Below are 27,572 nucleotides of genomic sequence, written 5' to 3'. Positions count from 1 at the left end.
AGGGAATGATCTCATCTTTGATGTGGCAGTTTTAGTCCCATAAATCATGATCTGTGTACTAAGTACAGAAGTTACACACAAGTAATTTGTAGAGACAAATAAGCCCAGAAAGTGACCCAATATCCGTCTCACTTAACTCTGCTTACAAATAATTACTGGTATACTGGTGGCATAAACTGGCACACCACTTGGGCCAGCGATGACAGTAATTGAAAAATAAATATCATCCGACTACATAATGTGTGTTAACTGAAGGTCATTTTAGATAAACTATCAAGGAAAACGAGAGAAAAGAATCTCTCTTATGCAACTATTCATTGAGAGCAGTAGTGCAGTGACCACATACTTGGCTATACAGATTCCTTTTTGCCGGAGTCTTGAATACTGAACAAAGGCAAGTCTGTTCTCTCTAGACTGCTGTTACAAAAGCTTTCCTTCTCTCTCTCCATCTTTTGAGAGTCCTCACTGTAATGTCCTTACGGGTCCATTTGGTTCCATTTGTACGAGAGTGACAGAACTGTAAAGGTTAATTTGGTTCCATTTGTACACTCACTGTACAGTCACTCATAATTGTAACAGTGTTGAGGCCTCTTGCATGCAAAAAATAAAATCAATGATATTTTTTCAAAGTCATTGTCAGATAATAAATATTATATACCAGTAAGACACCTTGAGGGCGAGGTCACTCTGAAACAACAGAGCTTCTTAATACAGCACAGTTAATTTAAGAAGCAGGAGTTAAACTATTAATCTGGTGTCCGTGAGGTCAGATATAGAGTTGCTGGCCGGCTCCATATATGCAGATCTAGGTGATGTTCCAGTCTTCATAGTAAACTGCGACCTATACTACGGTCGCAACAACACATAGATTAGATGAAGAAAAGCCTAATCTGGTTTTTAACTGCCTGTTGTGTGGCAGATAATTTTGTTTGTTTGTTTTGTCAAAGTCTTGAATTGTGGGTCATGGTGGCACAGTCGGTAGTGCTGTCACCTCACAGCTAGAAGGTCCTGCAGGGTTCGATTCCCGCTGAGGATGCTGTGGGCGCTGGGGGCGTGTTCTCTCCTCCGCGTCATCAGTGCCCATACCCGAGGCGGGGTTGGTGAAAGGGCCTTTCTGTGTGGAGTTTGCATGTTCTCCCTGTGTCCCCTAAAACATGCATGCAAAAAACATGCAGTAATCCTGGTCTCTAAACTACCTCCCCCTGGCCAGCCGGGGCGCCTGATGAAGGGGAAAGGAACTACGTCCGGCCGGGGAAACTCCCCCCTGTCAGGTGAAAAGAAGCAGCTTGGACTCCTCATGCATAGAAGGAAGCATGAGGTTAGTCCGCTGCCCCCCCAGGTTGGCAGAGGCAGTGTAGCGCCCAGGATTACATTAGATAATTGACACTGGGTGAAAAAAATGGGTTGCAAAATGGGATAAAAAAATAATAAAATAAAAGTCTTGAATTGTTGTGTGCCGTTAAAACCCCTCTCTCCAACTGAGATTTGAAGCACAGAGATTGAATGTTGACAAATGACAAAACAATACATTGTGCCCAATAGTTCACACCTCTGAACTACTGTGCAAAGTCAGGCTTGCAATATAGGCTACTTCTCCAAACAAATGATGTGTTAAGAAGTGGATGTTGTGTTTAGCAAGTGATTGCACAATAATAACCTTGAGAGGACTCATAGTATTCTTTATATTAATCTTTATAGAGGAAGCAAGTCACACATGTACATACATGTTTCACAACTGGAAAACACAACCGCGGATCAGGTCTCTCAGCTGAGGACTGGCAACAGACCAGTGGTGTAACAAAGTAAAATTCACTTGAGTACTGTACTTGAGAAAAAGTACATTACGAATTAAGCACTTATTTCAGAATTTCAACCATACAGCATTGAAAATAGCAGAGCTACACGTTCACAACGTGCCACAATGAGACGTTGTAGAACTGCTATTTTCACTATTATTATTGATCATTTTCTGCAACATTTCTGGAAAATCTTTGCATTTTTTAACTGGAAGCAATGTATTGATATTAAAAATAAAATGTACTTTAGAATTTATACTTAATAATAAATTAATAATAATAATATTATTAATTACTGAGTACACGTTGTCGAGTAGTATTTGACCAGGAGTATCTATACTTTGACTCAAGTACCGGGGTTGAGTACTTTGTCCACCACCGGAACAGACCAGGAGAACTGGAGCCTCCCTCTCTCTTCTTAGCTGAAGACACTTTCACTGCTTAGACATTTAGACCATGCTGATCACAAAAAATAAAAAATAAAAACACACTTCAAATCCTTTCAGTCAATGTCATGCAACTCCTCAACCCGACGCATTCAGACAATTAAAGGCAAAAAGAAAAGAAAACGCTACCATTCCTCTGACATGCTACATTCTAACATTTATAGAACAATAGGACATTTAAAAGATAAGCCTTCTTTTTACAGCAATATCCAATGGTAAGACACATGAGAAAACATCTCTGTATATGTACATTAACTTACAGGGAGGGAGCTAATAAGCTCCGTTTTATTTTTATTTTATTTTTTATTTTTTACTATCAACAATATTTACACAATGGTAGAAGACATATTTCTACTCGGTTTCCAAAGTCGAACATTGACAAACGTTGCATCACGTTACAGTTACATTTTAATTGCTTTGTCTTGTTTGGCTTAGAGGAGTATTTATTCACTTCAGCATGTATTATGCTAACTATGAGGGCTGCGACACAAAAACAGAGAAGTAGTAATTCCAGTCCAGGTCCAGAGGTATACGACGATGGCAATGTGTGAGACATCTCCACGATTCACATATCTTCACTCACTCTTCGTTGGTCAACAGGGTAGGCCAATGGGCATGCCATGTTACAATGGCAGTTGCGGCCCCTCTCTGCCTTGCTTCCATTAGTTTCAATACAACTTGCCTCTATTCATAGGTCTTGCAGTCCCGACTTTAGACCCGCTCAGGTCTCGTGCGAGCTTGTGTTGTTGAATACTACCACTCTGTGAAATACTTGCTGAATGACACTTGACTAGTGTTATTGGCGAATAGGAAGAGTACACCGCTATCTCCGTTTTTTTGTATTTTTTTAGCATATCACGTTGATGTCGACGGGACAGACACAGAGTCGTCGCTATCTGTGCGTGAGACAACAGATAGCACGGTAGCGGTTGTTGGAGGAGGGCTTCATCACGGGCAACACAGATCACGGTGGGACAAGACCTTTTTGTCACACTAAAGACAATGTATCCGCTGAAGAGATCACTCTATCTCATAGACATGTAATAATAAGGTTTTCATTGGAACTATGAACCGGTATTGGACCGAGAGGGTTCAGACGATGGATCCCTTAGAAGAGGACAGGTGGATGGACTGGATGCGGGCGGCCAGGGTCTTCTCCAGGTCCTGCAGGATCTCACAGCCGGGGCTGTCGGGTGGCATGTCGTACAGCAGCTGTTTGAAGGGCTCCACCTCCATCAGGATCACCATGTTCTTCAGGAAGTAACCCTCGATGTAGGCCGCCAGATCTGGAGCGTCCAGGAACTGTCCGGGGGAGGTGGGACACAGAGAGGCACATGCTTAACGCAGTGGTTCACGAAACGTTTTGATTTCAAGGTCCCCCCATAACTCTGAGAGTGTGCGGTTCCATGTGGTTCAATTTGTACACTCTCAGAATTTTAGACCTTTTTTGAGGGGCACTAGCGTGTAGCTTTCCGAAATTACGTCAGATGGCAGCCAAGTCTATGGACTTTCAATGTTTGTTTAGGGTATTTTTTTTATTTTTTTTTTCATTCATTTTAATTTACAGGGCATTTACAGTGAGGGCAGTATTTATATCACCCCAATGACGTCTTACGTTGTCAATTAAATTCCGTGCAGACGGCGTGTGTTTGTTACTCTTCATGCCGTTCCGACGATGGGATCATTGGGATGTATGGGTTGTTGCCAGTGTTGCGAACTGTCGTGACAGAAATAAGCTAACCAACCTCCAAAAACTAGGCAAGCAACTGTGGGGAAAAAAATAATCCAAGTGTGGCTGGAAATAAGCGGACTTGGCAACCCTGGTTAATGCTGGCTTACGACATTGAGGGGGCAGAAAACTGCATGCTCGAGCGCTGTTCTTGCAGCCTGAACTGGGACAAGAGCTATGTTAAGCATGTGTGAGCCGCCATTGGACTGGCCCCATGAAGTGAACGGAGTTGTCAGACGACAAACTACTAAACTAGGTGGCGAACTTGTCGTGTACATTTCCATTCTATTCTTTGACCAGCTTGAAGCTGGTAAAAAGGTTTGTTACTTGTAACAGTGTTTTCATAATGTGCTATTGCAATTTGCAACTTTTACTTTTACTTAAAAAGATCTGAGTACTTCTTTCAAGGCTGATCATACGTGCTCATTCCTAGTCAAAAAGGGACTCTAATAAATACATTAGAAAAAAATCTGATTAAAAAGCCTATAAGATCTTTTTGACTAGGGATCTCTTCTCTTTAGTTCTTAGTATTGAAATTCATTGAAATACATAGTTTTCTGTTCTGTTTTAGCATGTTTAGTTCTATGCTGTCATAGAGCCTCCTCTCTTGTACCTTGGTGTGGTTATAGATCTCAACGCAGGTCTCTGTGTTGATGTTCTTGGAGCAGATCATTTCACAGTGCCTCTGCAGTGCCTCAAGCTGGAAGAACTTGGCTGCCGACAGAAGCTGCAATGACAACTAAAAGTCATACAAAACTTACTAACCCAAATATCGATCAAGGCTACTGTGGACTGAGATATTAAGTTAAGGCTCAAAAATAGTTAAACTGCTTGGCATTCAGTTCCATTAAGCCTGTCTCAATTATTATATAATCATCATCAGAAATGCGTCCATTCATCTGTATAATTCATCTGTTGAATGATTGTAGAAAAAGTAAGTTATAGTTAGTTATAAGTTATTTGTCATCTATCTGCTCTGTGCATTTTTACAAAGCCAGAAAGGCAAACAGAAACCCTCTCCACAAACAATTAAATTATTAATCACAATTTATTTATAATATGACAATTGATCTTCAACTAAAATATCATGATCGTGACAGTTCAGTTTGTTCCAACTATAAGCATCCATATCATCTCTTTCGGTTGGAAACCTATTATGTCCAAAACTGTTACTTTTCAGGATTCACATTCAAAAATAGCAAAAGTAGCAGACCTACTACAGGCTAGCTACTTTTGATGCTTTTGTGTGACGCTGAGTGACGAGAAAATAAAAATAAAAAGTTAGAATATGGAGAGATAGGAGGTTTCTGCCTGACAGCAACGGTATGGCTCATGTACTGTATGTGGTTCATGTTGATGATGAGCTCACCTCCATAACATCAGTGTTCCTGAGGTGCAGAGCCTCGGCTCCCCCACAGTAGAGGTACTGCATCACCAGCTACAACCGATCAGATAACATACAGTGGAACATAACATTCAGTACTGTATATAGCGAGAGGAAGAAGTATGGCAAGTACTGAAGGTTTGATTCAAAATGCCCTCATCACGTTACCTGAAAAATATTATATTTCACATGGCTGATTTCAATGCACGTGTTTTCTCCCAAGGGCCTGTTTGCTAGAAGAGTCTTGAACCTTTAGGGTGAGGGAGAGAGACAGAGAGAGAGAGAGAGAGAGAGAGAGAGAGAGAGAGAGACACAGACAGACAGACAGACAGACAGACAGACAGACAGACAGACAGACAGACAGACAGACAGACAGACAGACAGACAGACAGACAGACAGACAGACAAAAACCACAACCTTTAATCTTGATTCAATATTTTCGGATTGATGCTCTGAACACTAGTGGCATGCAGTGTGTTACATGAGAGAATCAAAACTACACAAGGTTGACTTTCATAGATCCGTACAAATGCATTTTCTTCATGTTCTGTTTTGAAGGACGTGACAGCAGAGGACTGCCACAGGCGTCAACAGCAGACATCTCTTTATTACGTCATTACTCCTTGCTCATTTTCTGACTGGCCAGATCAATCAGCCATAATGCAATATGTCCAAAGTATATGGCCAAATTCATGGCACACCAAGCAGTGGTGGCAGCTGCTCAGAAACCCATCGACTTCCATTATAAAATTAGATCCACTGCCTGAAAAATCATGTTTATTGTTTGGTCAATGCATTTTTGGAGCTTACCCATTGGCTAAAATACCCTGGTGCGTTCTTGCGATATGCCTCTAAAGTCTAAAACATTCATATCGTTTTAAACACCAAAAACACTATAATTATTTGCTTCAGATCAGTATTCACTGATGAATCTGGTTTGAGTCAGGGCATGAAACTGGAGTGATATATTATTTATTAGCTTTAAATTCTGAATATGGTCATAAGGGACAGAAGGAGAAAATGCACAAATTCCTTCTGCTCATTTTGACCACTAACAAATGTTTTTCATCAGTTCCTCTTAATTAAACACAAATCTGATTCATAATGGACAGGCAGGTCATTTTTGACTGCACCATGTGGACAGCAATCTTCTTCTGTAAACGAAACCATTTCGTTTGTACCCTATTGTCCTGATTTCCAATGGAAACAGCCTAAAAAACGGGGTCGTATTATAATCGGGGACTAGACTATTTGACATTCAATGTTCTTTTTCCACAAATGAGTCTTGAAAAATGGGGGTCTTATAATCAGAGTCATCTTATATTCGACACAAGGTATTTTGGATATTAAAATATAGAGGGGTCAAACTACTGTCCTGAAAGACAGGCATCCCAGTCCGTTTTCAGCATCTCATGCACCTTTATTTCATGGCTGTGGCTTTCCCTGTTGCTTCTTTTTTAATATATTGTTTTGTTGAACAAATTCGGACACATATAACATACAAGCAATAGTGAAAATAAAACCACATAAAATGACAAAGAAAACAATAGAATACGAAATTCAAAATAAAGAAAACTAAAACAAAAAAAATCAGAAAACAAAAAAAGAAAAACAATCATACAAATACATTTCTCTTGACTGTGTATTATACACGGCCATAGTCATGATGTTAAAGGCCACACTATCTGTATTATACCCTGTGTAATGGTTGTTCTCAAAGTGGGGTCCGGGGATACCAAGGGGTCTTGGTATCCCCGGGGAGCTACATTATTGGTAACTCTTGAGAGTGTACAAATGGAACCAAATGGTCCATTTGATTACACTTGTACACTGTCAGAGTCATGGGTGGTCTGTGGCCTAATGCATTGTAAAGTGGGGGTCCTTGAAATGGAAAAAGTCAGAGAATTCCTGCTGTACACAATTATATCTCCCACTCGCATAACCACTGAGCACAAATCACTATGACAGAATGCAGGAACAAGAACGGGACACACACGACTAGACGCCTTCAGAATCACAATACATGTTTCCATTTAACACACGCAGACAGGGACCCCAGATCCTCCTGAAAGCATGTAACCATTGTAACGCTATGGATAAATTGGATAAGTTGCCTAGTAATCTCATCTCTCCAGTCTTTGAAATTGACTTGACTTTCTCTTTTGAATTCCAATGCCTCAACACTATCTGCATCCTGATGTCAGAGAGTTGGTTTCACCCAAGAATAAACTTGGGACCAGGGTTTATATATTAATTAATATAAAGAATATATAAAATAAATGCAAACAAAAATGAACAATGCAATATGTAAAATCATCTTTGTTTCAGTTTTTCCACTGTCATATCTGTTGTCATTGTATCCCAATCAATCAATTAGATTTCTGAAGGTGCTCTCTATAGAGGGTATAAAGTGAATGGCAAATTGAGTGGCAAAGTGAGTGGCAAAGTGAGTTTAACATTGCTTAACGTTGTTTAATGCAATCATATTGGACTTTTCTGATTGGATGTATGGGCTGTCGATGCCATAAAGTTGTCTTTTGCCACTCAGTAGGCATTCCCGCATAACTTCCTGGTTTGATGATGATGTCACGCGCATACCCTCTATTGTTAAGTCTTGTGTCGTGTACAGCGTCTCCGTCGAGTAACAGTTATTTTGGTTCAGGCTTCCTCGCGACATGGTAGAAGCATCAATAATAATAACACTAAATATACAGGATATAAAACAGAAGAAAAAAGAATAATCAACAAGAGTTCTGCTGTTGTCCTAGCCCTTAAGGTGCTTGAAGGTGCTGTATGTAAGGTTCTTACTACTAGGTTAGAAACATCTATATTCTAAACACCTACTTTAAACACATCATTGTGCATACAAACGCTATAAAGTGACAGTTGCCAGTGTCCTTGGCATTAGTTCAATACACAGGCCGCCTCTGACTGTAGACAGGCAGTGCATGAGAAAGCTGTAAAGTGACCTATGCCATTATCCTTGGCATTAGTCCAACACAGATGCTTGCTTCGGACCGCAGACAGGCAGTCGGGGTGGAAAATCTAGTTAGGCGGAAATGGCCGTGGCCTACATGGTGAGTTGTGTCATGATCCTGGGAATCCAAGGAAAAAATGTTGTTTGATTGTACGACATATACAGTTCAAGAGTTTGTAGGCTAAAACATGAAGGCGGCCTGTTATAGCGCCACCAAATCTAGGGTAGAGATTCTTCCGTGGCTTATGGGAGTATGCACACAAAGTGATGTGAAGATCGGTCCACATACACATACACACACACAGTCACACAGACAGGGGCGAAAACATAATCTGTGCCTCCCGGACCGTCGGCCCGGTGGAGACATTTAGGCGCGCCTGCATGTCTCGAGCTATGGACTACCAACAATGTCCCTCCTGTGCTCTTTGATTGATTGAATATTTTATCAGACAGAAATGCTAAACAGTACGAGTATAGTCAAACACTTTGGCTAAAAGGATTACACCAAAAACGTCCTTGCAGTCTTGTTTCCATTGGGATCCTATGTATCCAATTCATGTAGCTTCTGATCGTTGTTGAGTCTAAGTCCGTCCAGAGCAGCAATGGCCTCTTCATCAACTGAGGCCAGGGGACGCTCACAATTAATCTCAATCTCTGGTTCTGGTTCTCCTTTCAGTAATGTTTTCCACCAGATGTTTTCCCACTTACTGAGTGATAGAACCACGCGACGTCCAGGTTCAAATTTACACGTTGAGTTTTCAGCGTTAACCCTGTGGGTAAACTCTCCCTGTAAAATTACTTTCTCGTGTGTCCCTTCCGTCAAAGAGACATGTACGCTGCTGTTCTCCAGGTTAACCTTCACCTGTCTCCCCTTGGTAGCTGTTTTAGGGACATATACACACACCTCTACATCTGAGCGATCTTGAGACCACCTGTAGTTGTCCCTCAAAGCCCCATCAGAACTTTCTGGGTTAGACTGAAATTGCTGCTGACATGCTTCTGCTGTGTTTGTGCTTGTTGCAGTTGTCTGGTCTCCCTGTGGCGATTGAACAGGATCGTTACTGGGGAGCAGAGGGCCGGAGGCTGAATTTGAGGTCTCCATGGCACCTGAGGTAGAGTTTGTCTCTGTCTGGGCATCAGCAGCAGTCGGTTCCAATGTCTCCTCTTGCTTCTGTGCACACTCGACCAATGGTTGAAGAGGATCGCTGTTGGGTGCACACTCGACCGATGGTTGAAGAGGATCGCTGTTGGGTGCACACTCGACCGATGGTTGAAGAGGATCGCTGTTGGGTGCACACTCGACCAATGGTTGAAGAGGATCGCTGTTGGGTGCACACTCGACCGATGGTTGAAGAGGATCGCTGTTGGGTGCACACTCGACCGATGGTTGAGAAGGATCGCTGTTGGGTGCACACTGGACCGATGGTTGAAGAGGATCGCTGCTGGAGAGCAGAGGGCCAGAGGCTGAATTTGAGGACTCCATGGCACATAAGGTAGAGTTTGCCTCTGTCTGGGCATCCACAGCAATCTGTTCCAAAGTCCCTTCTTGCTGCTCGACTTCAAGCTCTGGAACCTCTGGAGGAACATCTCTGGTTTCCTCTCTCAGCCCAACGGTTTCCTCCTCTCTCAGCTGTCTCTCTCTGTCCTGCTCCGCAATCCGCTCAAATAACTTGAATGATGTGAGGACTATTTTCTCGGCCACACCAGGAAGGAACCCCACTCGGTCATCTGGACTTGATGAGAGATGGTAGAAGTCTGTCTTGCGATACAGAAACCCAAAATAGATCTGTATCAAGTCTTCTATGTTTCCAACATTCTGCAAGATGCCAAAGAACGTGTCGTCGTACATTTCCGTCATTTCCAACGGCGACGCCATTGGAAGTCGATAACGCTCTAAATGATTCAGTAATGCTTAGAACGGCTTAGTCGGAACAGGAATGACAGCAGTCTGAACAGTATACAGTTTAAGTACCCAGTCTGGTCACAGTGGTGTGATATATATTACGCCTCTCAGCCAAAGCCATATATGGTTATTATTACATTCTGACCTCACATGTGATTACGAGAGGTCCAATGGCTCTGCCTCTGGTGAGGTCGGAACGCGTACAGTATATGGCTTCTGTTATGTTTAAGATCAAACTTGGCATGTATGTCTCATATGAGCTGAGGTGATCAACGATCTATCCATGGGTCTGAGAACGTACACATTCTCAGTGTGTTTGGGAGATTGTATGCATCAGCTTTCCTGACTGGCCAACCCAAGCAGTTGGCTTAACTGATTGCCGGGCTTCGCGTAACATTTGTGCCACATAGCCAATTTAAGTGACAGTGAATGCAATGGAACAAAAGAAGGCAAATGCCACAATATCGAATGTTATTATAGAGAGGAAGGATGGCATCCATTTCAAGTGGGTTAGAAGTTCAGAAGGTACGGGACATAGTAGAGAGTAGATCATCATAACACGTATGATGTAATCCCGGTTTGAATCGCACACAACATGCATGGCCAGATACAGAAATATGAAAAAAAAGCTCAAAAGTATTGAGGGTTTAAGTCGTTAAATGTCTGAAATTTAATATTTAACACAATCAGCGCCGGGATTTCTTTCAGCTCGGGGGTGCCGGGAAGATATGGCCGCTTTTACTCTGTAAGCCCCCCCTTCTGTTCCGGACAAAAAACGGGAGTTTTTTTTTGCTTGCCTTGCTATCATTATGATAAAGTCGCTGAATAAACCCTCGCTTCATATTTTGAACGAGAGGCATGTTGAAGTCAGAAATGAAGAGCTTAGTATATCCATCTGGTCAAAACCACGGAGATCTCCTTAGATTAGGAGATACGAGCCTTTCTTTGTGAGCGGTAAACAGGGAAGTGAACGACAACGTCCTAGCGCATTTTCATTGATATCAAACAAGAGAAAAATATTCAGACTTTGTTTTTGGAGTTGGCCTCTCCTTCTGCACCCATACTCCTTACTCTTCGCGCATGCGCGTTGTCGTTCACTTCCCTGTTTACCATCGGTTGGATTAGTTATGACGTTCCCATATGTGTCCAATGTGTCCAAAAACAATAATTCATAACGAAAACGGGTATTGCATAACTGGGTTGGGCATGCATTTCCAACTTGCATCGTTCCCGAGTAGAGTAGTATATGGTACACCTATAAATGCACAGTAATTGACTGTTTACAAATTAACTAACCTTGTCTGAGATGAAGAGACCCTAACCGTGGCCTCCAGAGGTATAAATCCTGATTGAACCACTTAAACCCCAGCATCCGTATTGTGGGAAAGCTTCCGTTTGGATCACTGTGTGCAGAATGTATGGCTCATCTGTGTGGGCTCTTGTATAGTTATCGTTATAGTAATCGTGCTCAGCGTGAATGGCGCTTTTACTCTGTTGTACTACAGTGTCACACTCCGTCCATAGATCTACAAGCTCACAATGCAACGGCGTTGCAATCGTTTAACATGGCATAATGTAGAGAATGATTGTTCAAACAAATCTATATTCAACAGCAAACAAGTTATGCCACTCCAATGTTAGAGGATTTTCTAGAACGAACACACAGCAAACAGCTTTGTGATTATTAACGGTCAGGGGTGCGGTTGTAGTGGAGATGAATCTTCTGTGAGGTAAGAAATGGTAAAAAATGGTAAAAAAAGATGGCAGTGGGTGGTAACGTAGGTATTAAATCTGGCAAATCTCCTTTTAAAAAGGGACGCAGGTAGACAGACAGGTACAGAGATCTCCAAAGGACACAGAAAGATGGGTACAACAGGTATATTGCATAACTTGAGGGGCATGCATTCCCAAAGGGCATTCATTGGCCTAGTAAAGACGGCAGAGAAAGAGAGGATAGGATATTGTGTTACCAATGCTAACTAAACATAGAGCTTCCCTGTAAAAGTATGCTAATTTGCGGTAAAGTCTGCTAATTGTAGCCTACCAGATCATTTTGGAAGGTATAACTAGTCTGTTGGCTTGTGTCTAATATAAATGTCAGAGAAAGATGCGTTAACAATGACTTGAGTGGTGCCCGTTGGGCACTGGCCTACTTGGAACGATGCAAGTTGGAAATGCATGCTCCACCCAGTGGTACTGTGGACGGCTGGATCAAAAGTGATATGCATGGTATGCGTGGTTATAATTGGCTGTTGATGGTGACGTAATTAAGATATGTTTCAATGTTGGGTGGGTACAAGGTAACGTATTTATGTATACAAGTATGTATGTGGCCTATGTATGTCGGTAAGAATGGTGGTCCCTTATTGGCTGTTGACGGTGACGTAACTAAGGTACGCTTTAAAGTAGGTATATATATTTTATAGTGGGGCTGATCGTAAGTTCGTAGAGGTCGGCAGTACCTGCGCACTCTCATTGCGCACAAGTTAAGTAGGCCAAATGGCCTACTTGTGTGCAGAGTGACAGAGTGCATTTCTAGTTATGTCTGTGTCCCTTTTATGCCCATATATGGAATTCTTTGTCAGGCATGCCCAAATATGGAGTCTATGCAGATGCCAGAACACATTGTGATGTCAGAACAAGCCAGCTCCATATATGGAGATATAGTCCAGAGCCTGGGCAGGGGCCTTTTGTGAAACTGGGGGACAGTGTTGCCAGAATTTGCGAGAAAAATAAGCAACCAGGTCTATGAAAACAAGCCCAAGAAGCAGAAATAGCTGATCTACAAGCATTTAACAACACCAATCTTGTCCCTGGCATAAAATATTTTCAGATGGGGGGTCTGCAGACAAATACATAATTCTTTTGGGGGTCCTTGACATGAAAATGTTGTTTAAACCACTGGTCCAAGTCCAAAATAAGCAACTACACTTTCAAAAACAAGCCCAAAATAAGTTCTACACTTTAGAAACAAGCCCAAATAAACAACTACACTTTAGAACAGTGGTTTTCAACCCTTTTCATATCAAGGCCCATTATTTATTCTGCATTTGATCCACAGACCATCATTTGATGACATGTAGCCTTCCAGACCTAAAACATAAAATATTTTGTTGTGTGTTGGGTAAGAGTGTTTCCACTGTTCCATGGTTGCTGTATTGATGTTGGGTTGGTACAATTAGGAGAGATAACAGGCTAATGAAACTAGTGGAATTAAGAGAAGACGGCACAATTTGTGCTGAGAGAGTATGTCTGTCTGTCCTGTTGTCTTTATTTTGTTTGTGTGTTCCTATTTGTGTTTTGTTTTTTGCATTTATATACCTTTTGTATTTGTACTAATCTTGAACATTTACATAATTTATCTGTCACAATTATAGTTTGATGTAATTTTCATACTACAAAATGACCAATACAAAACAGTATTAAAAAAGGAGAGATAACAGGCAAACGTTGATCAAAATAACAATTATTCTACATTCTCTAATTGTATAAACTTCTTGTAAATTAAGTAATGCAGATGTTTAACAATAATTTAACTCTTGAGAGTGTAAAATGAAACCAAATGGACCGTAATGTTTAATTTTACACTCTCAAAAGTTAAAGATCTATTAAGGGTACATTTGGTTATGAACTCTCCATAAACAACTACACTAGAAACAAGCCCAAATGTAGAACTACACTTTAGAAACAAGCCCAAATAATAATTAGCAGACATGGCAACACTGCTGGAGGACTGCTGGAGGAATGAAGGGAAAACAGCGCCTCCTAAAGTTCACAGAACTGAATGCTTCAAGCCTGTTCTCTGCTATAGCTCCTTTATACAAATGCAAGACATTTTTCTATAAGCTGGGTCAAACTGCACAACCAATGTGAATTTGAAGCTATGATTCCCTGCTTTCATATGAAATGAAAAACTAAAATTAATAGTAATTCAATGACTTAGCCCCGGTCAGAAAGGGTCACATACAGGTATATTCATACATTTCAGGAATCTCCGTGTCTGTCCTCAATTTGGTGATGGCTGACATCACAGCACCGACGACCGATATATCTGTCCGGGACTTTCTGTGTATCGGTCTTTCAACATCATGTACAATGATGTCAGGTCTACTCCTCATGGGAGTATTGAGAGATACTGTACAGGACAGCTGGTATAAAAAAAAAACACACATTTGTGTGAAGTGAGGGCCGCCTTTTGACACGATGATCATGTATGATGATGAAGTCATCAAGTGTCATCAGAAGTTGGCACACACCACATCACAGTTTCCTGTGGCACTCACTCACTACACATCATAGTAAATGTATTTTGCCATTGACTTGAAAGTTTGTACTGAATAAATCGTACAGTAAAAAAGTCCACAGACTTGGCTGTCACATGACATCACAGCACACACAAAGCCACATGTTGGAAAATAAAAATCACACCAAGATTCAGATTTGAGGATTCCGGGGAGCAAATGGGCACACATGGCTTCAGTTACCCATTTAAGCCCTATTTTATACTACCCTCAGCCTTTCCAACCCTTTTGCAGAATCTCATGAACTGGCTTCTGAAAGTTGTCTGATCTAAATCTGTCCAGAGCAGCACAGCCATCTTCATCCACTTTTATTCTCCACATTGAGTCTTCTATTCCTCCTCTCCATCATTGCATTCTCTTCTGCTATGGCCGTCAGACAGTATAAAATGTGAAGTGTAAAAAAACAAACCAGTGTGACAGTGCTAAGCAAGCCTGTGCACAGAGAATGTGGTACTGATCGGTCCAGCAGACAGACCCCTCTTAAAAAGGCTATAATATTTCCTCGTACAGAGCCACACCGTAAAATATTCAGAAAACATGAAGTATTTGGGGATTGACTTCCTTGGCCTTCTGCCCTTAGGTTCCACGTTGTAAAAAAATCATAGAAAAAAGATTTAGGAACAGCCAGAAAGGAAGCATTTGAGGTTCTCAAGGGAGCAAATCGGCGGAGTCTGCTTCATCGTAGAATGGTGTCACACAGCAATTCTTTTTTTGTGACATGATGTGTGTGAGCTTGTAGATCGGCTATTTTTTGCTATTTTCTAAAATAAACATTTTTTTGTATCAATTACTTCAATTTTTGTTTGAAATATTTCGCCTCTAGTTCTTCATTGAACACGTTGAACCCCTCCCATCCAAGCATTATGGACAGCCAAGGTCATTCTTAACCGCTGCCTGGAAAGCCGCCTTGGTTTTGGATGTTGAACAATGAGGGATCAAACTGCTGCCCTTTGTATGGCGAGCCTTCAGCGTCCCAGCCCTTCTGCAGCATCTCGTGCACCTTCAGCTCATGGCTCTGTGGCTTGCCCATCATCTTCTGCTGGTTGTCAAATCTAAGTTTGTCCAGAGCTGCACGCTCCTCTTCATCGACGGTGGCCAGGGGACGTTCGCACTGAATCTTGCTGATGTCAATCTCCGGCTCTCCTTTTATCAATGCGTTCCACCAGATCTCCGCACACTTACTGAGTGATAGAAAAACGCAGCGTCCAGGTTCCAAGTTCCACACTGATTCTTCGGTGTTAATCTTTTGCGTCAACTCCCCCTCCAGCAGCACTTTCTCTTCTGCTCCCTCCCTCACACAGACACGTACACTGTTTGCCTGAATGTTAACCACCACCTGACTGCCCTTGACAACCTTTATAGGGACATTTATACGGACTTCGACGTCCGCGTAGTCCTGAGACCACCTGTAGATGCCCCTCACAGCTCCGTTATAACTTTCGGGGTCAGCCTGAAATTGCTCCTGACTTCCTGCCTCAGCTGAATTTGTGCTGGTGTCGGCTGTCTGGTCTTCAGTATCGCTGCTGGGGATCAGAGGGCCGGGGGCTGAGACTGATTCCATGGAGGAAGAGCATTCTACGGCAGCTGAGGTGGAGATCTCTGGCTCCTTCTGGGCATCCACAGCATTCTGGGCCGATGTCTCCTCCTCCGGCTGCTGCTCCACCACCTCAAGCTCTTCAATTGCTGGGGTTGCAGCTTTGGCTTCCTCTTTCAGCCGCCGCTGCTCCGCAATCTGCTCAAATAACTTGACCGTCTTCAGGACCATTTTCTCAGCCACGCCAGCAGGGAACCCCACTCTGTCGCTGGAACTTGACGGCACGCGGTAGAAGTCCGTCTTGCGGTACAGAAAGCCAAAATAGATCTCCAGAAAGTCTGGTACGCTTCCGATGTTCTGCAGGATGCCGAGCAAAGTGCTGTCGTAGATTTCTGACATTTCCATCTGCGGTGCCATTGTTAACCACTGTAGGGAATTCTATTATAGTGGTTTAGAAATTACTGTTTCTGAAAACTTGGTAAGTAATGCTTCAAGAAGCTTAAGATTACCAGATGCAAGCAGTTTGAACAGAAATGACACTAGTGTCACCAGCATACAAGTTTAAGTACCGTGTTTGGCCACCTAGGCGTGATGTATGTTACGGCCAAAGCCATATATGGCTCTTACATTCTTTACATGTGAGGTCAGAACATACTAACCATTATGGTTATGCCATACGCAGAGGGGCCATACCCTTGTACCCTTTGTCAGAATGATGTCAGTATAGCTGTCATATTGATGACATCAGGGATCTCCATATGGGGATTTGTGGATTTATCTATAGATATTTTTGGAGAACCGCCCATCCGACCCCCCCAACACCGGGCCACCATGCACACTCCCTCATGTCCTTCTCGAGATACACAAGGACAAAATATTTATACATTTATACTGAGATGCATTTTTTATCCATTTATACAGATACCTATATTCAGCTATTAGTGTAGATTTTCGTCTTACACAAACATTAAATTCCCATTGACAATGAATGGAGAATTTACGTCGCGAGACATGGCCAAAGCATTTCCGGGGGTCCCCAGCCGAAAACGTTGAGAACCCTACAAAGTTCCCATTGACAATGAATGGAGAATGTACGTCATAATGTGGACGAGCAAATCGATATATTACATCATGATGATGTACAATGATAAGAGCGCCCATCACTTCACACGGGTGTGATATTTTCAAAAGAAAGTAGTGAAGCAGAGCTATAAGAGCTATATATACAGCTATATTTATGTGTTTAGATTGAGACAGTTTATGGAACTGCACTTTATAGAATGATTGTGGATTAATAAGATGCATGCTAGCAGAGACAAAATACCTTGAATGTGAGAATAAATATACAGTGATTCACTTTTTCTTTTCATTCACTAATGTCTGGTCAAAGCTGTCCCTCCCAGACTGCATTGCATGTAAATCCTTCACACTCAAAGTGACAGAAGAGCCTTTGTTTCGGCTGAGGTACCTGCAGGCTGTGTTACACATGAATCAGCACTTCCTGTATCATTATTTACACAACAGAAGAGAGCGATACATTTTGTCTCTAAACTAATAAATGATTCTTCGGACTTGACATCAAGGAAATAATACTGTAACACTAAGGGCCAGCTGTAACTTAGTGTAATAATAATAATACTGTAACACTAAGGGCCATCTGTAACTTAGTGCGGTGGTTTCTCAAACCTTTTATTTCAAGGACCCCCATAATATAACTCTGAGAGTCATTTTTGACCGAAGGTTTTTCAGAATTTCAGGATTGTCTGTTGTGTGCCACAGCTGGTTACAAATATAAAACATGATGTGGCATACTGGCAGCATGTACAATATACATTTGGCACTGATCATCAAGTCCAACGATTTGGGAGATTACAGCCCCAGACAAACAAACAAAATCTAACACAAACAAACAAATACACTGACAGATCCACAGAGCCACGGCTGTAAAAATCTAAATGTAAACATTGCATAGCAGCCACCTTTTTCAGTCAGTCGGGTACAGCTTCCTTTCACAAATTATTATTGTTGCAATTAAACCGTTATCAAGCTAATCAAACAGCTTGTTATCAAGCTGTTTGATTTTCATGTTGTCATATTTTTTAGAAAAGCAATAACTCAGTGTAGGTTGGGGTCTCAGCAGTGCTGTTTTGGTCGCTACACGGGACACCATAGCGTTCTAGTAGGCTAGTAATCTTTCATGCGCAGGTACGGTACGACGCGTGTCCCCCTCGGTTCATGAGCCCCTCGAATCATGATCTTGTGCATGCGTGTGGGGAGCGTGTGCATGTGACATCGTTAAAATACCATTCCCCCGAGAATAAATAAATACCATAACACCTCTGGGTCCCAGAGATAAAAAAAAATAACTGTATATAAAAAGGGGCTCTCTGACCAAATGCATTGGGTCCTTGAAATAAAAAAATAGAAACGCTAAAATTAAACATTGCCTGCGGGCAGTTATTGCTAAAGTAATGAACTACTGTAGGGTGTGGTTACCTGCTGGAGGCTGTGAAGAGCAGGACTTTGTGGGCGTAGAACGGTTTCCCCTCCACCAAAAAGGTCACGTCAGACATGTCCTTATTGTTCAGGAAGTGAGGATCTGAAAGATATTCTGTTTAGTTACGCTATTCTAATTAGTTATTCTCACAATCATAAAAAATGCATGGCATGTACAACTTAGCCTTACACTAATGAGCCATTCTAAGTACATTCATGCAGCATTAATATGCTTTTACATTCTACAAGCACTAGATGGCATCCTAGACACTGCTCATAGGGATAATATTAACACCATGCATTTGTACGGTGTCTGATGTCCCATTTTGTCAATACACTATCACAAACATGCCCTGAAGCCCTCACATGCCGGTTCCTCACCCAGACGCGATGACTGTTTCCTCTTTATCTCCACCAATTTGGGAATGGGGTATGGCCCGTAGCACTGGGTGAAGATCACAGACAGTTGTTGGCTGATCACCTCATTCTGATACAAGAGAGACAGGGAGCCACTGTATCACCAGGTCAGAGACAACGCACACCACCTAGACCTCTATATATAGACGCTTTTTTTAAAAAAAGCAGCTAATCAATGTCTAAGCTAAGCCTCCACTAAAAACCTTTCACTTTTATAACCCGGTTTCAGACGGACGTCTAATAGCTGACTATTGCTCAGTGGGTGCACTAGCGACTCCCAACAAAGCGCCAAGAGGGTGCCAAGAGGGTGCCTGCTGATAAGGGAGTGGAACTGGGAGGGAAAGCGTGTTCCTCCAGTCCACATGCGTTACTTCCTCCTCACTGTCAAGTGAACAGCAGCAACACTTTCCCCAAAACTAACATGGCAGTGACAGGAGATGGAAGTGACAGGCAATATATAAACACTGATGGGAAATGACAATGACTTAAACTGGGGAGAAAAAGAAAAACAACAACAAAAAAGGCTGCACCTGCAGAGCTATATCTGTGACCAGCTCAACATTTATTACATTCAAGCAAGTGTTCAAATACATTTGTCATACATTCACATGAAAATTATTAGATGACTGTGAGATGTGTTCACCAACACATCCTCAGACAGGGCTGAATAGGGAACATTACTGCGAGAACGAGAGTCTCCCCCGTGGTCTGCCTGAGATTTTCTGTGGATGCGTGCATGCGGCCGTGCTTAAACCTGACCTGGAGCCTAGGAGAAGGAAATTCATGGCCAGTGCCATTCACCTGCATCAGCAGCGTGCAAGCCTGTGTGCCTCGGTGCAGTCAGGCTTCCAGCCAGTGTGACCATACCAAACAGCACTTAAGCCCTCGATCATACTATGCTGTCGTATGATGGTGTCGCACGAAAATAGCAGATCTACAAGTCAAAATAGCAGATCTAGCAGATCTACAAAAATGCACCATTTACCACAGAAGTGTGCCCTATACCAAACAACTATTAACAGCAACCTACTCCACCATGATGCTCAACGTGTGACAGCGATGCTTTTTTCCCCCACTCACACACATGCCAACAGAGCTCACAGATATCCCTTAGCTTAGAACAAACAAACAGTGCACACAGTGTCACAGTAGCTGATTTACACCCTGAATCCTAGGAGAGAGAAAAAGCACAATGTCTACACATATTTGTTGTCATTCTGAAATATTTGTGCAGATGCAGGAATGTGTGAAACAAAACTGCACAAACTGGGACGTGATTGGAATCCAATCCAATCCACTTTATTTATAGAGCACATTTAAAATGACAGCGTTGAGCCAACGTGATGGTGTCTGAGGCTGCAGCAGACTATCTGGCTGAGAGGAGAAGATGGACTGCTTCTGCCTTGAAGTGAGGCTGGCATGGCAGGGCAAACAGCGATCAGGGACCCAGAGGAACCCAAAGGAATGGGGGTCACTGGGCCGCACCATAGATCACCCAAGACATACACAAGGACTGGCAACATGAAACCTAATGTCCGACTTCTGGGAGTGAACATTCGCCGAAAATAGAAGACTGTCTCTATAAAACGAAACAACAACTAATATTTAAATAGCTAACAAAAACTGTTGGATAAGGTGCCTGCATGAAGCAAGTAGTTTAGATGCATGCATTCAGAGGGTAAGGTCAATAAGCAACTGTTCCTGAGCCATGTGGCCCCATAGATCATGAGCCTATCTTATGTTTCCATAGCGTGTGGCAGCTTGATGTACAAGTACACCCCCTAGACATGATGCTAGTTATGTCGCATTAACTTACCCCAATCCAACCCTTGATGCTGAGTTCCAAGCAAGGAGGCACTGGGTACCGTTTATTCCGTTCTTAATAAAAACATTTGGCATGACTCAGCCAGGGATTGCATCCTGACCGCCAAATCCCAGGGCAGAAACTCTAACCACAAGGCCACTGAGCACATACACGACAGACTGTACCTGCATTTATTCATTAACTAGAGTGTTGCCTGTTGGAGCCTCTACAGCGGTGCACGTTGGGCACTGGCCTACTTGGAACGATGCAAGTTGGAAATGCATGCCCCATCCAGATATTATGTCTATGTCCCTTTTATGCCCATATATGGAGTTCTTAACTTCTTTGTCAGGCATGCCCAAATATGGAGTCTATGCAGACGTCAGAATGATGTCAGAACAGGCCAGCTCCATATATGGACATTGGGCAGGGGCCCTGTCCAGAGCCAGGGCAAAGGCCTTTTTGGGGCGGTGCACTCCCTGTGGTGGTGTGGAACGTGGGTGTCGAATTTGAAGTCGTTGGGGCGAACGGTTCTCGAGTTACGTGGATTACAACACTACACACACACACACACACACACACACACACACACACACAGACAGACAGAGACTTTTTACTTTTTTTTATAGGTGCATTTATAGATAGATATATTTATGCCCATATATGGAGTTCTTTGTCAGGCATGCCCAAATATGGAGTCTATGCAGATGTCAGAATGATGTCAGAAGTCGGTGGGACGAACCCGTATAGGCATGCCCAAATATGGAGTCTGGCACGGGCAGAGGAATTGTGATGTCAGCTGTGGCCCGGGCAGAGGCCTTTTGTGGCGGTTCTGGACAACCGTGGGTCCGACCGACTCGACACCGGCACTACACTCCCTGTGGGGGTGTGGAACGCGTGTGTCGAATTTGAAGTAGGTGGGGGCGAACGGTTCTCGAGTTACGTGGATTTCAGACATAGAGACGTACACATTAACATATATGTGAGAACTTATGCTATGTGTTTTATTATCCGAGTAGCTACTCAGCATGCCGGCCGGCTGTGCCGAGGCAGAGGAGACAGAAGTAGACAACGTGCCAGACAGGGTAACAACGTGCAGTCATAAATCTGATAATATGACCACCAAGGGGATGATGAGCTGAACTGATATCACAGCAGACTCCTACTATAAACGCCAGGAAGAGGAGGGCGTGGTGTAAATCAGACCGATGTGTCAGTATTTATAGTGAATGCGCCTGTGGGACGGAGCAATCACTGCGAGGCTGAAGGCTGATTGCATAATCACAGTGATGCATCGAGAAATAAATGGGTATATTACACAAGTAAAAATCCTCGTTTATAACTCTGAGCGTGTACAAAATGTAACCAGTTTTGTACACACTCTCAAGAGTTAAATTAGCCCTGAGGATTTTACTGTGTGTGCAATCGTGGCTCAACAAAGAAAACATAATATAGGTGATTTTGGCCCTCATTTATCAACCGTGCGTACGCCAAAATATGGGTGCACGCCGAAATTACCGCAATTTTCGGCATTTACCATTTCCGCCAAAGCTTCAATTTGAACTTGAGCCAGGACAAAAATCACGTTAGGTCGGGAGCTGTCGTACGCTTTGTCCTCACCTGTTTTTCTGTCGTAGAACAGCGGAGCAGCATTGTTTGACCAGCTGAGAGGCTGTCACAGGCATCTAAACATAGGCTATGTATTCACTCCTAAAATGTTTAGTAAAGGAATACATCAACGATGTGTCTTTGTGTCATATGAAATTGGTAGGAGATTTCCAACTTTACAAGAAATTTAAATCGCGCAATTAAAAACAATGTTGCAAGTTAGATGCTTAAGCCATTTAAACAGTGTTTTGCATGAGCGCATACATGCGAGGATTTGGGCTGTCTGTGCTGAAATATTTCCATGACGAGACGTTGGAGAGCAGTGCTGCAGCTGCGGAGAGTCCCAACATGGGTAGCCTACTGTAGCCTAATCTACAGCAGGCCGATGTCTTTCTGGAGTTACAGTATGTGCAATCTCCTCCTCGTTTAATAAACCTGAATGCCAAATGTGCCGTTCCACGGTGCCAGCGCAAGTGGGAACGCATCGGAGATGCAGCCCACCACCACAATGCCACATGAGGCTACGGTTTTGGCTGCAATATTCATATAATTGATTGACAGCCCAGCCACTGCAGCGTCAGTTGGTCACGGTGTCACGGACGGACCACAGTGATAGAGAGAGAGAGACAGACAGACAGGACAGGAGATGCACCTTGCAAAACAGCAAAGCAGCATGTGTATGCGCCTATTTGTTATTTAATTCATGGTTCACAGGTTCAGGTTTTCGTTCACTAATATATCTTGTTGTATATGAATGAATAAAGACTTTAATAATTTAATATACAACAGTACAACTAACAACACACAGCAGGCGCGTAGCGTGGATCAAATGATTGACTGGGCAAATTAGCATGGGGGGGGGGGGGGGGGGGGGGAATTAGCGCATCCCCGGCCGAGGTGTGAAGTGTGAACGGTTTGGGGGACCATTTAAAACAAAGGCGGCTTGCATGCTGTGATTTAAACCAGAAATTTGCATGCACAAGGGCTGCCAAAGTAGGTATTTTATTGTTTTGTGAGGCGGGCAGCAAGGCAAGGCAAGTGACTTTTTTCGTCATGTAACTATGGTTTCCAAGGTCGTACTGCAGTTGTTCATGTCGCAAAAATGAGGGCGAGGCTTGATTTCACAGGGCGTGCCAGATTTCAGCCGTCACATTTATTACGTCGGAACGAAATTAAGGAAGGATCAGCTGTTTGCGATCACTTTATAAATGCCGTGGCGACGTGGGTGTACTACGAAACCTACACTCGAATTTGGGGCAGAATTTACACTCAATTGATAAATGAGGGCCATAAAGAGGAGATGGATGAGATGGAAAGATCGAAAACAAGAGCACCTCATATGGGCATGATACTGTACCTGCCCATATGCTGACAAAGTGTAGTTGACGGCCGGGCTACACCAGGCTTTTCTCGCGCGTTTACCCTAAACGCGAACCCTGCGCGTGCGTTTTTTAAAATAGGACTGGACCTAAATTAAACGCACGCGCGGGGTTCGCGTTTAGGGTAAACGCGCGAGAAAAGCCTGGTGTAGCCCGGCCCTGAATGTTGTCGCAGGCAGCAAAGGTGCTATACTGTATAATATAGACAACAGCATTCTTGTCATTTACTCAACAGGGACAATGGCTGGGTTTTCCAAACGCATATGGTGTAAGACTTGTAGTGCTGCACATGCTCAGATGCCCTCTAGGCTGCACACAGAAGCCTGTGAACATAGACATTTCGTGCATAGATGTGCCACGCAATGGTAGGCCTCAGGCCTTAGGCCTGAGGCCTACCATACCAGGCCTCAGGTCTACCATTCTGAAATGTAATTTAATAATATTTGGACTGCTGGACAGCTGACAGTAGGCTCTTTCTTTTTTTTTAAGAGTAAAGAGAGCCTACTGTCAGCTGTCCAGCAGTCCAAATATTATTAAATTAAATTTCAGAATGGTAGACCTGAGGCCTGAGGCCTACCATTGCGTGGCACATCTATGCACGAAATGTCTATGTTCACAGGCTTCTGTGTGCGGCCTAGAGGGCATCTGAGCATGTGCAGCACTACAAGTCTTACACCATATGCGTTTGGGAAACCCAGCCAATGCCTGTCGCAGTTGATGATGTCACTATTTTGTCCATGTGTGGTAACAGCCCTATTGAATGTATGGAATGCATATGCTAATAAAACTCATTTAAAATATTGTTTTGATGATCATATTAACCATTATAGGAAGTACTAACGGGATATTTCACTTAAAAAATGGGGTCATTTTATCGTCTACTCAAGGTTTTTGGGAACTGCCCCTTCCTATACAAACCCAGTGTAACTTCAAACTCCATTTTAGCCATGATAGATGTTACAATGTTTTTTATTAGGACATGCATCCTTTTCTTTCTTTTTTTTTGTTGCTATTTTGAAAAACATATTAAAATTGTTCAACTAGCTCATCTACATCAACATGTTGTGAGCTTGTAGATCGGCTATTTGAACTATTCAAAAATGTTTTTCAAAGAAATAAAACAGGCAAAGAAGTTTAGGGATAAGGGGTTTAGCACTGACGAAAATAGTCCTTGAAATATCCCACATGGGTCAGGACAGTGAGTGGGGGGTTGTGTTACCTTGCTGGCTCTGAGGATCTGGAACAAGAGAGGCAGGCCCTGTGTGATGAGCTCCTCGGTGTACTCCTCCTCCTCAATACAGCTGAACTCCTTCAGCAGACCCTGGATCAGTGGGCGACGGTTCTGCTGGAAACACGTGCGCAGAGACTCAAGCCAGGTGTGCAACGTCCACGGAACCCCTGGGAATCGGGGAGAGGGGGATACGACGGTAAAGATTTATATGAATCACATTGAACATAACGATCGATCCATGCAACCACGTCCGGACTATGCAGCTATTAATTTAGCTCTCAAAGTGAAATTGACACTCAATTTGACCGTGTAGTCTTATCATACTCATACGTCCAAGGAAATGAAAAGTGCAAAAATAAAGACTGAGCACCCACTTAGTACTGTACACAGTGACATCCTATATTATATATCCTTATATATCCATTTGTAAATTACAATGTAGGCATTTAGCATAAATGCACTGTGAACACTGTGACTGTGCCTGCAGACTATTTATTATAGAAAGGGAGACGAACCGAGGCTACGTATGTCTATGGTGATGTCTACGTGTCCGTGTTCGGAGCTGTGGTACATGGCCTCTTTCAGCGCCTTCAGTCTGGCCTTCCCCGTTCGAATCAAGTCAATCTGCGTCGGGGTCCTCTCCTCCACGTCAGACCCCTCCGCCAGAATCTCCTCCAGAGACAGGACGTCCCCTTTCCCTTTCTCCGTCTGGGACAACAGCTTACGGAACACATTCCTAGAGGAATGGCAGCAACAGACACCTTAGCCAACAAATAAAACAAAAAGTGTGCTTGATTTGTATGCATTGGTGTGGGGTATTTGACTTTGTATTCAGTTTTTTCTATGCATTTTTATTTGTGTATTTTGCCCTGTCTCCAGAATCTCTGTATGTGGACAAGCAGCCTGCGAAACCCATTCACGGATGGATACATCATATGTGCAAAAATACATGAATAAATAAATAAAAGCGACCAAACAATGACTGTACTGTAGTAATACTGTACAGCAGCTGCAATGCCAATTTCATGGACATGCTCTGATGAGTTTCTCCTTGTGAATGAGCTCGAGATTGAGTGCAGAGTATGCAGAATAAACAGACTGTAGAGTCCGCGTCCATCCGCTAATGGACATGCGCATAATCGGCTGCCGCATGCACTGACTGTACACACGACCGTATGCAACCGCGTGCGTTACCTGTGTCCGTGTGCTGCTGCTAGGCTGTAGGAGTTCATGTCTCCCTGTGGGGCAGTGGAGATTCCATTGCGGTACATAGTCCCCACCATGGGGTCAGCTCCCCTCTCCAGCAGCAGGCTCACCAGTTCAAAGTTACCTTTGTGGATGCAACAGAGGCAGATAGAGAGAGAGAGAGAGAGAGAGAGAGAGAGAGAGAGAGAGAGAGAGAGAGAAAGAAAGAGAGTGATTATTCCTTCCAGAATGCTGCCTTGGCAGGTCCTTTCCATATCTCCAGCTACCAGGAAATGTACCCCTAAAGACATAACTGAGCCAATGTTCACGCTGACATTCAGGTGCTATCCACAAAGTAAAATCCTCAGTGTTCATGTCATCCATTTGCAGATGAATCCTCAGAGTTAAATTGACACTGAGCATTTTTCACCATGCACAGGTATACAGTAGCTCCTCGTTGGCCAGCTGGTGTTGCCAGCTTGGTGTTACTTGGCCAGCAGGCCTGCGTGGAGTCATGCGGTGTCGTTGTGCTGTACCTGCAGCGGCTGCCAGCTGCAGCGGAGTCTCCGTGTAGTTCTCCATTCCGTCCTGCAGAGAGCCCTCGACGTTGGCTCCGGCATCCAGCAACAGCTGTAGAGATCGGGGGAGGGAGGGCGGAGTGGAAAGGTGGTTGCAACGTGGAGGAGAGAAGAGAGGGTCACATAAAGCCACCAGTCACCTGGTGGCTTGTTCTCTTGGAGACTGTGTATGGTGTGCATTAATCATACAGAATCGTGATTTATACCTAGTTGCACTGAAAATAGCCGATCTAATAGCCGATCTAACAAGCTCCCGATATATTCAGCATGTGAAATGGCGCACAACCAAGTATATCGGGCATGAGACATCTCACTGGATGGACAGTCATCACTGAATTCTAGTGATGACTGAATCAGTTGCACTCGTCCTGTATTCTGGATAATTTTTTCATTGATAGGCCTATGTATAAAGAATGAGCATTTCTAGCCTGTAAATCTTTCGACTTTATCTGAGTTAAGTTTGCTCTTCATGAGTTGAAAAATTACTTCCAGTTAAAACTAATAGGGAAATGGAGCATGAAATGGTTGGACAATTACTGACAAAACACCTCATGATTTCACTACCATTTTGTTTTTAAGCGGTATTGTATTGTGTCTTATTTGATCTACTTGGATAAAGTAGCACAAGGCTTTTTAGGTATATGTCAGTTAGAATTTATAGATTTTTGAATTCCATGGAAAAAACATTTAGAGAGTGAATTAAACAAGTTCAATACCCATTTAGTTTTAACCAGTATTGTATTGTCTTGTCTCTGATGTGACCTACTTGGATTAAGAGCACAAGCCTTTTAGCCATGTCAGTT

At 43.1% G+C, this 27,572-nt stretch overlaps 2 protein-coding genes across 4 annotated transcripts in view; both read right to left on the bottom strand.

The window, feature by feature from the left end:
- Positions 1 to 1,674: 1,674 nt before the first annotated feature.
- Positions 1,675 to 27,572, bottom strand: part of btbd11b (BTB (POZ) domain containing 11b) — a 128,881-nt gene continuing 102,983 nt past the window's right edge. For all 3 annotated transcript variants that reach the window (XM_079501754.1, XM_079501755.1, XM_079501756.1), the window contains 10 exons: positions 26,728 to 26,821; positions 26,201 to 26,336; positions 25,522 to 25,742; positions 24,995 to 25,173; positions 18,949 to 19,054; positions 18,568 to 18,670; positions 5,524 to 5,605; positions 5,341 to 5,409; positions 4,585 to 4,698; positions 1,675 to 3,544 (listed from right to left, as the gene is read on the bottom strand). In XM_079501754.1, the coding sequence (XP_079357880.1) occupies positions 3,335 to 3,544; positions 4,585 to 4,698; positions 5,341 to 5,409; positions 5,524 to 5,605; positions 18,568 to 18,670; positions 18,949 to 19,054; positions 24,995 to 25,173; positions 25,522 to 25,742; positions 26,201 to 26,336; positions 26,728 to 26,821 (1,314 nt within the window). In that variant the 3' untranslated portion in view covers positions 1,675 to 3,334. The remainder of the gene's footprint in view (positions 3,545 to 4,584; positions 4,699 to 5,340; positions 5,410 to 5,523; positions 5,606 to 18,567; positions 18,671 to 18,948; positions 19,055 to 24,994; positions 25,174 to 25,521; positions 25,743 to 26,200; positions 26,337 to 26,727; positions 26,822 to 27,572) is intronic.
- On the bottom strand, positions 15,421 to 16,488 carry LOC306923198 (nudC domain-containing protein 3-like; the record flags this gene model as incomplete). The annotated part of the gene is made up of 1 exon (XM_079501225.1): positions 15,421 to 16,488. One exon carries the CDS (start codon positions 16,486 to 16,488, stop codon positions 15,421 to 15,423), a length of 1,068 nt encoding a protein of 355 aa, XP_079357351.1.

Source organism: Electrona antarctica (genome assembly GCF_951216825.1).
Source record: "Electrona antarctica genome assembly, chromosome: 5".
NCBI classification, from domain to species: Eukaryota; Metazoa; Chordata; class Actinopteri; order Myctophiformes; family Myctophidae; genus Electrona; species Electrona antarctica.
Note: the sequence above shows the minus strand (reverse complement) of the source record. Positions and strands in the feature narration are given on the sequence as shown.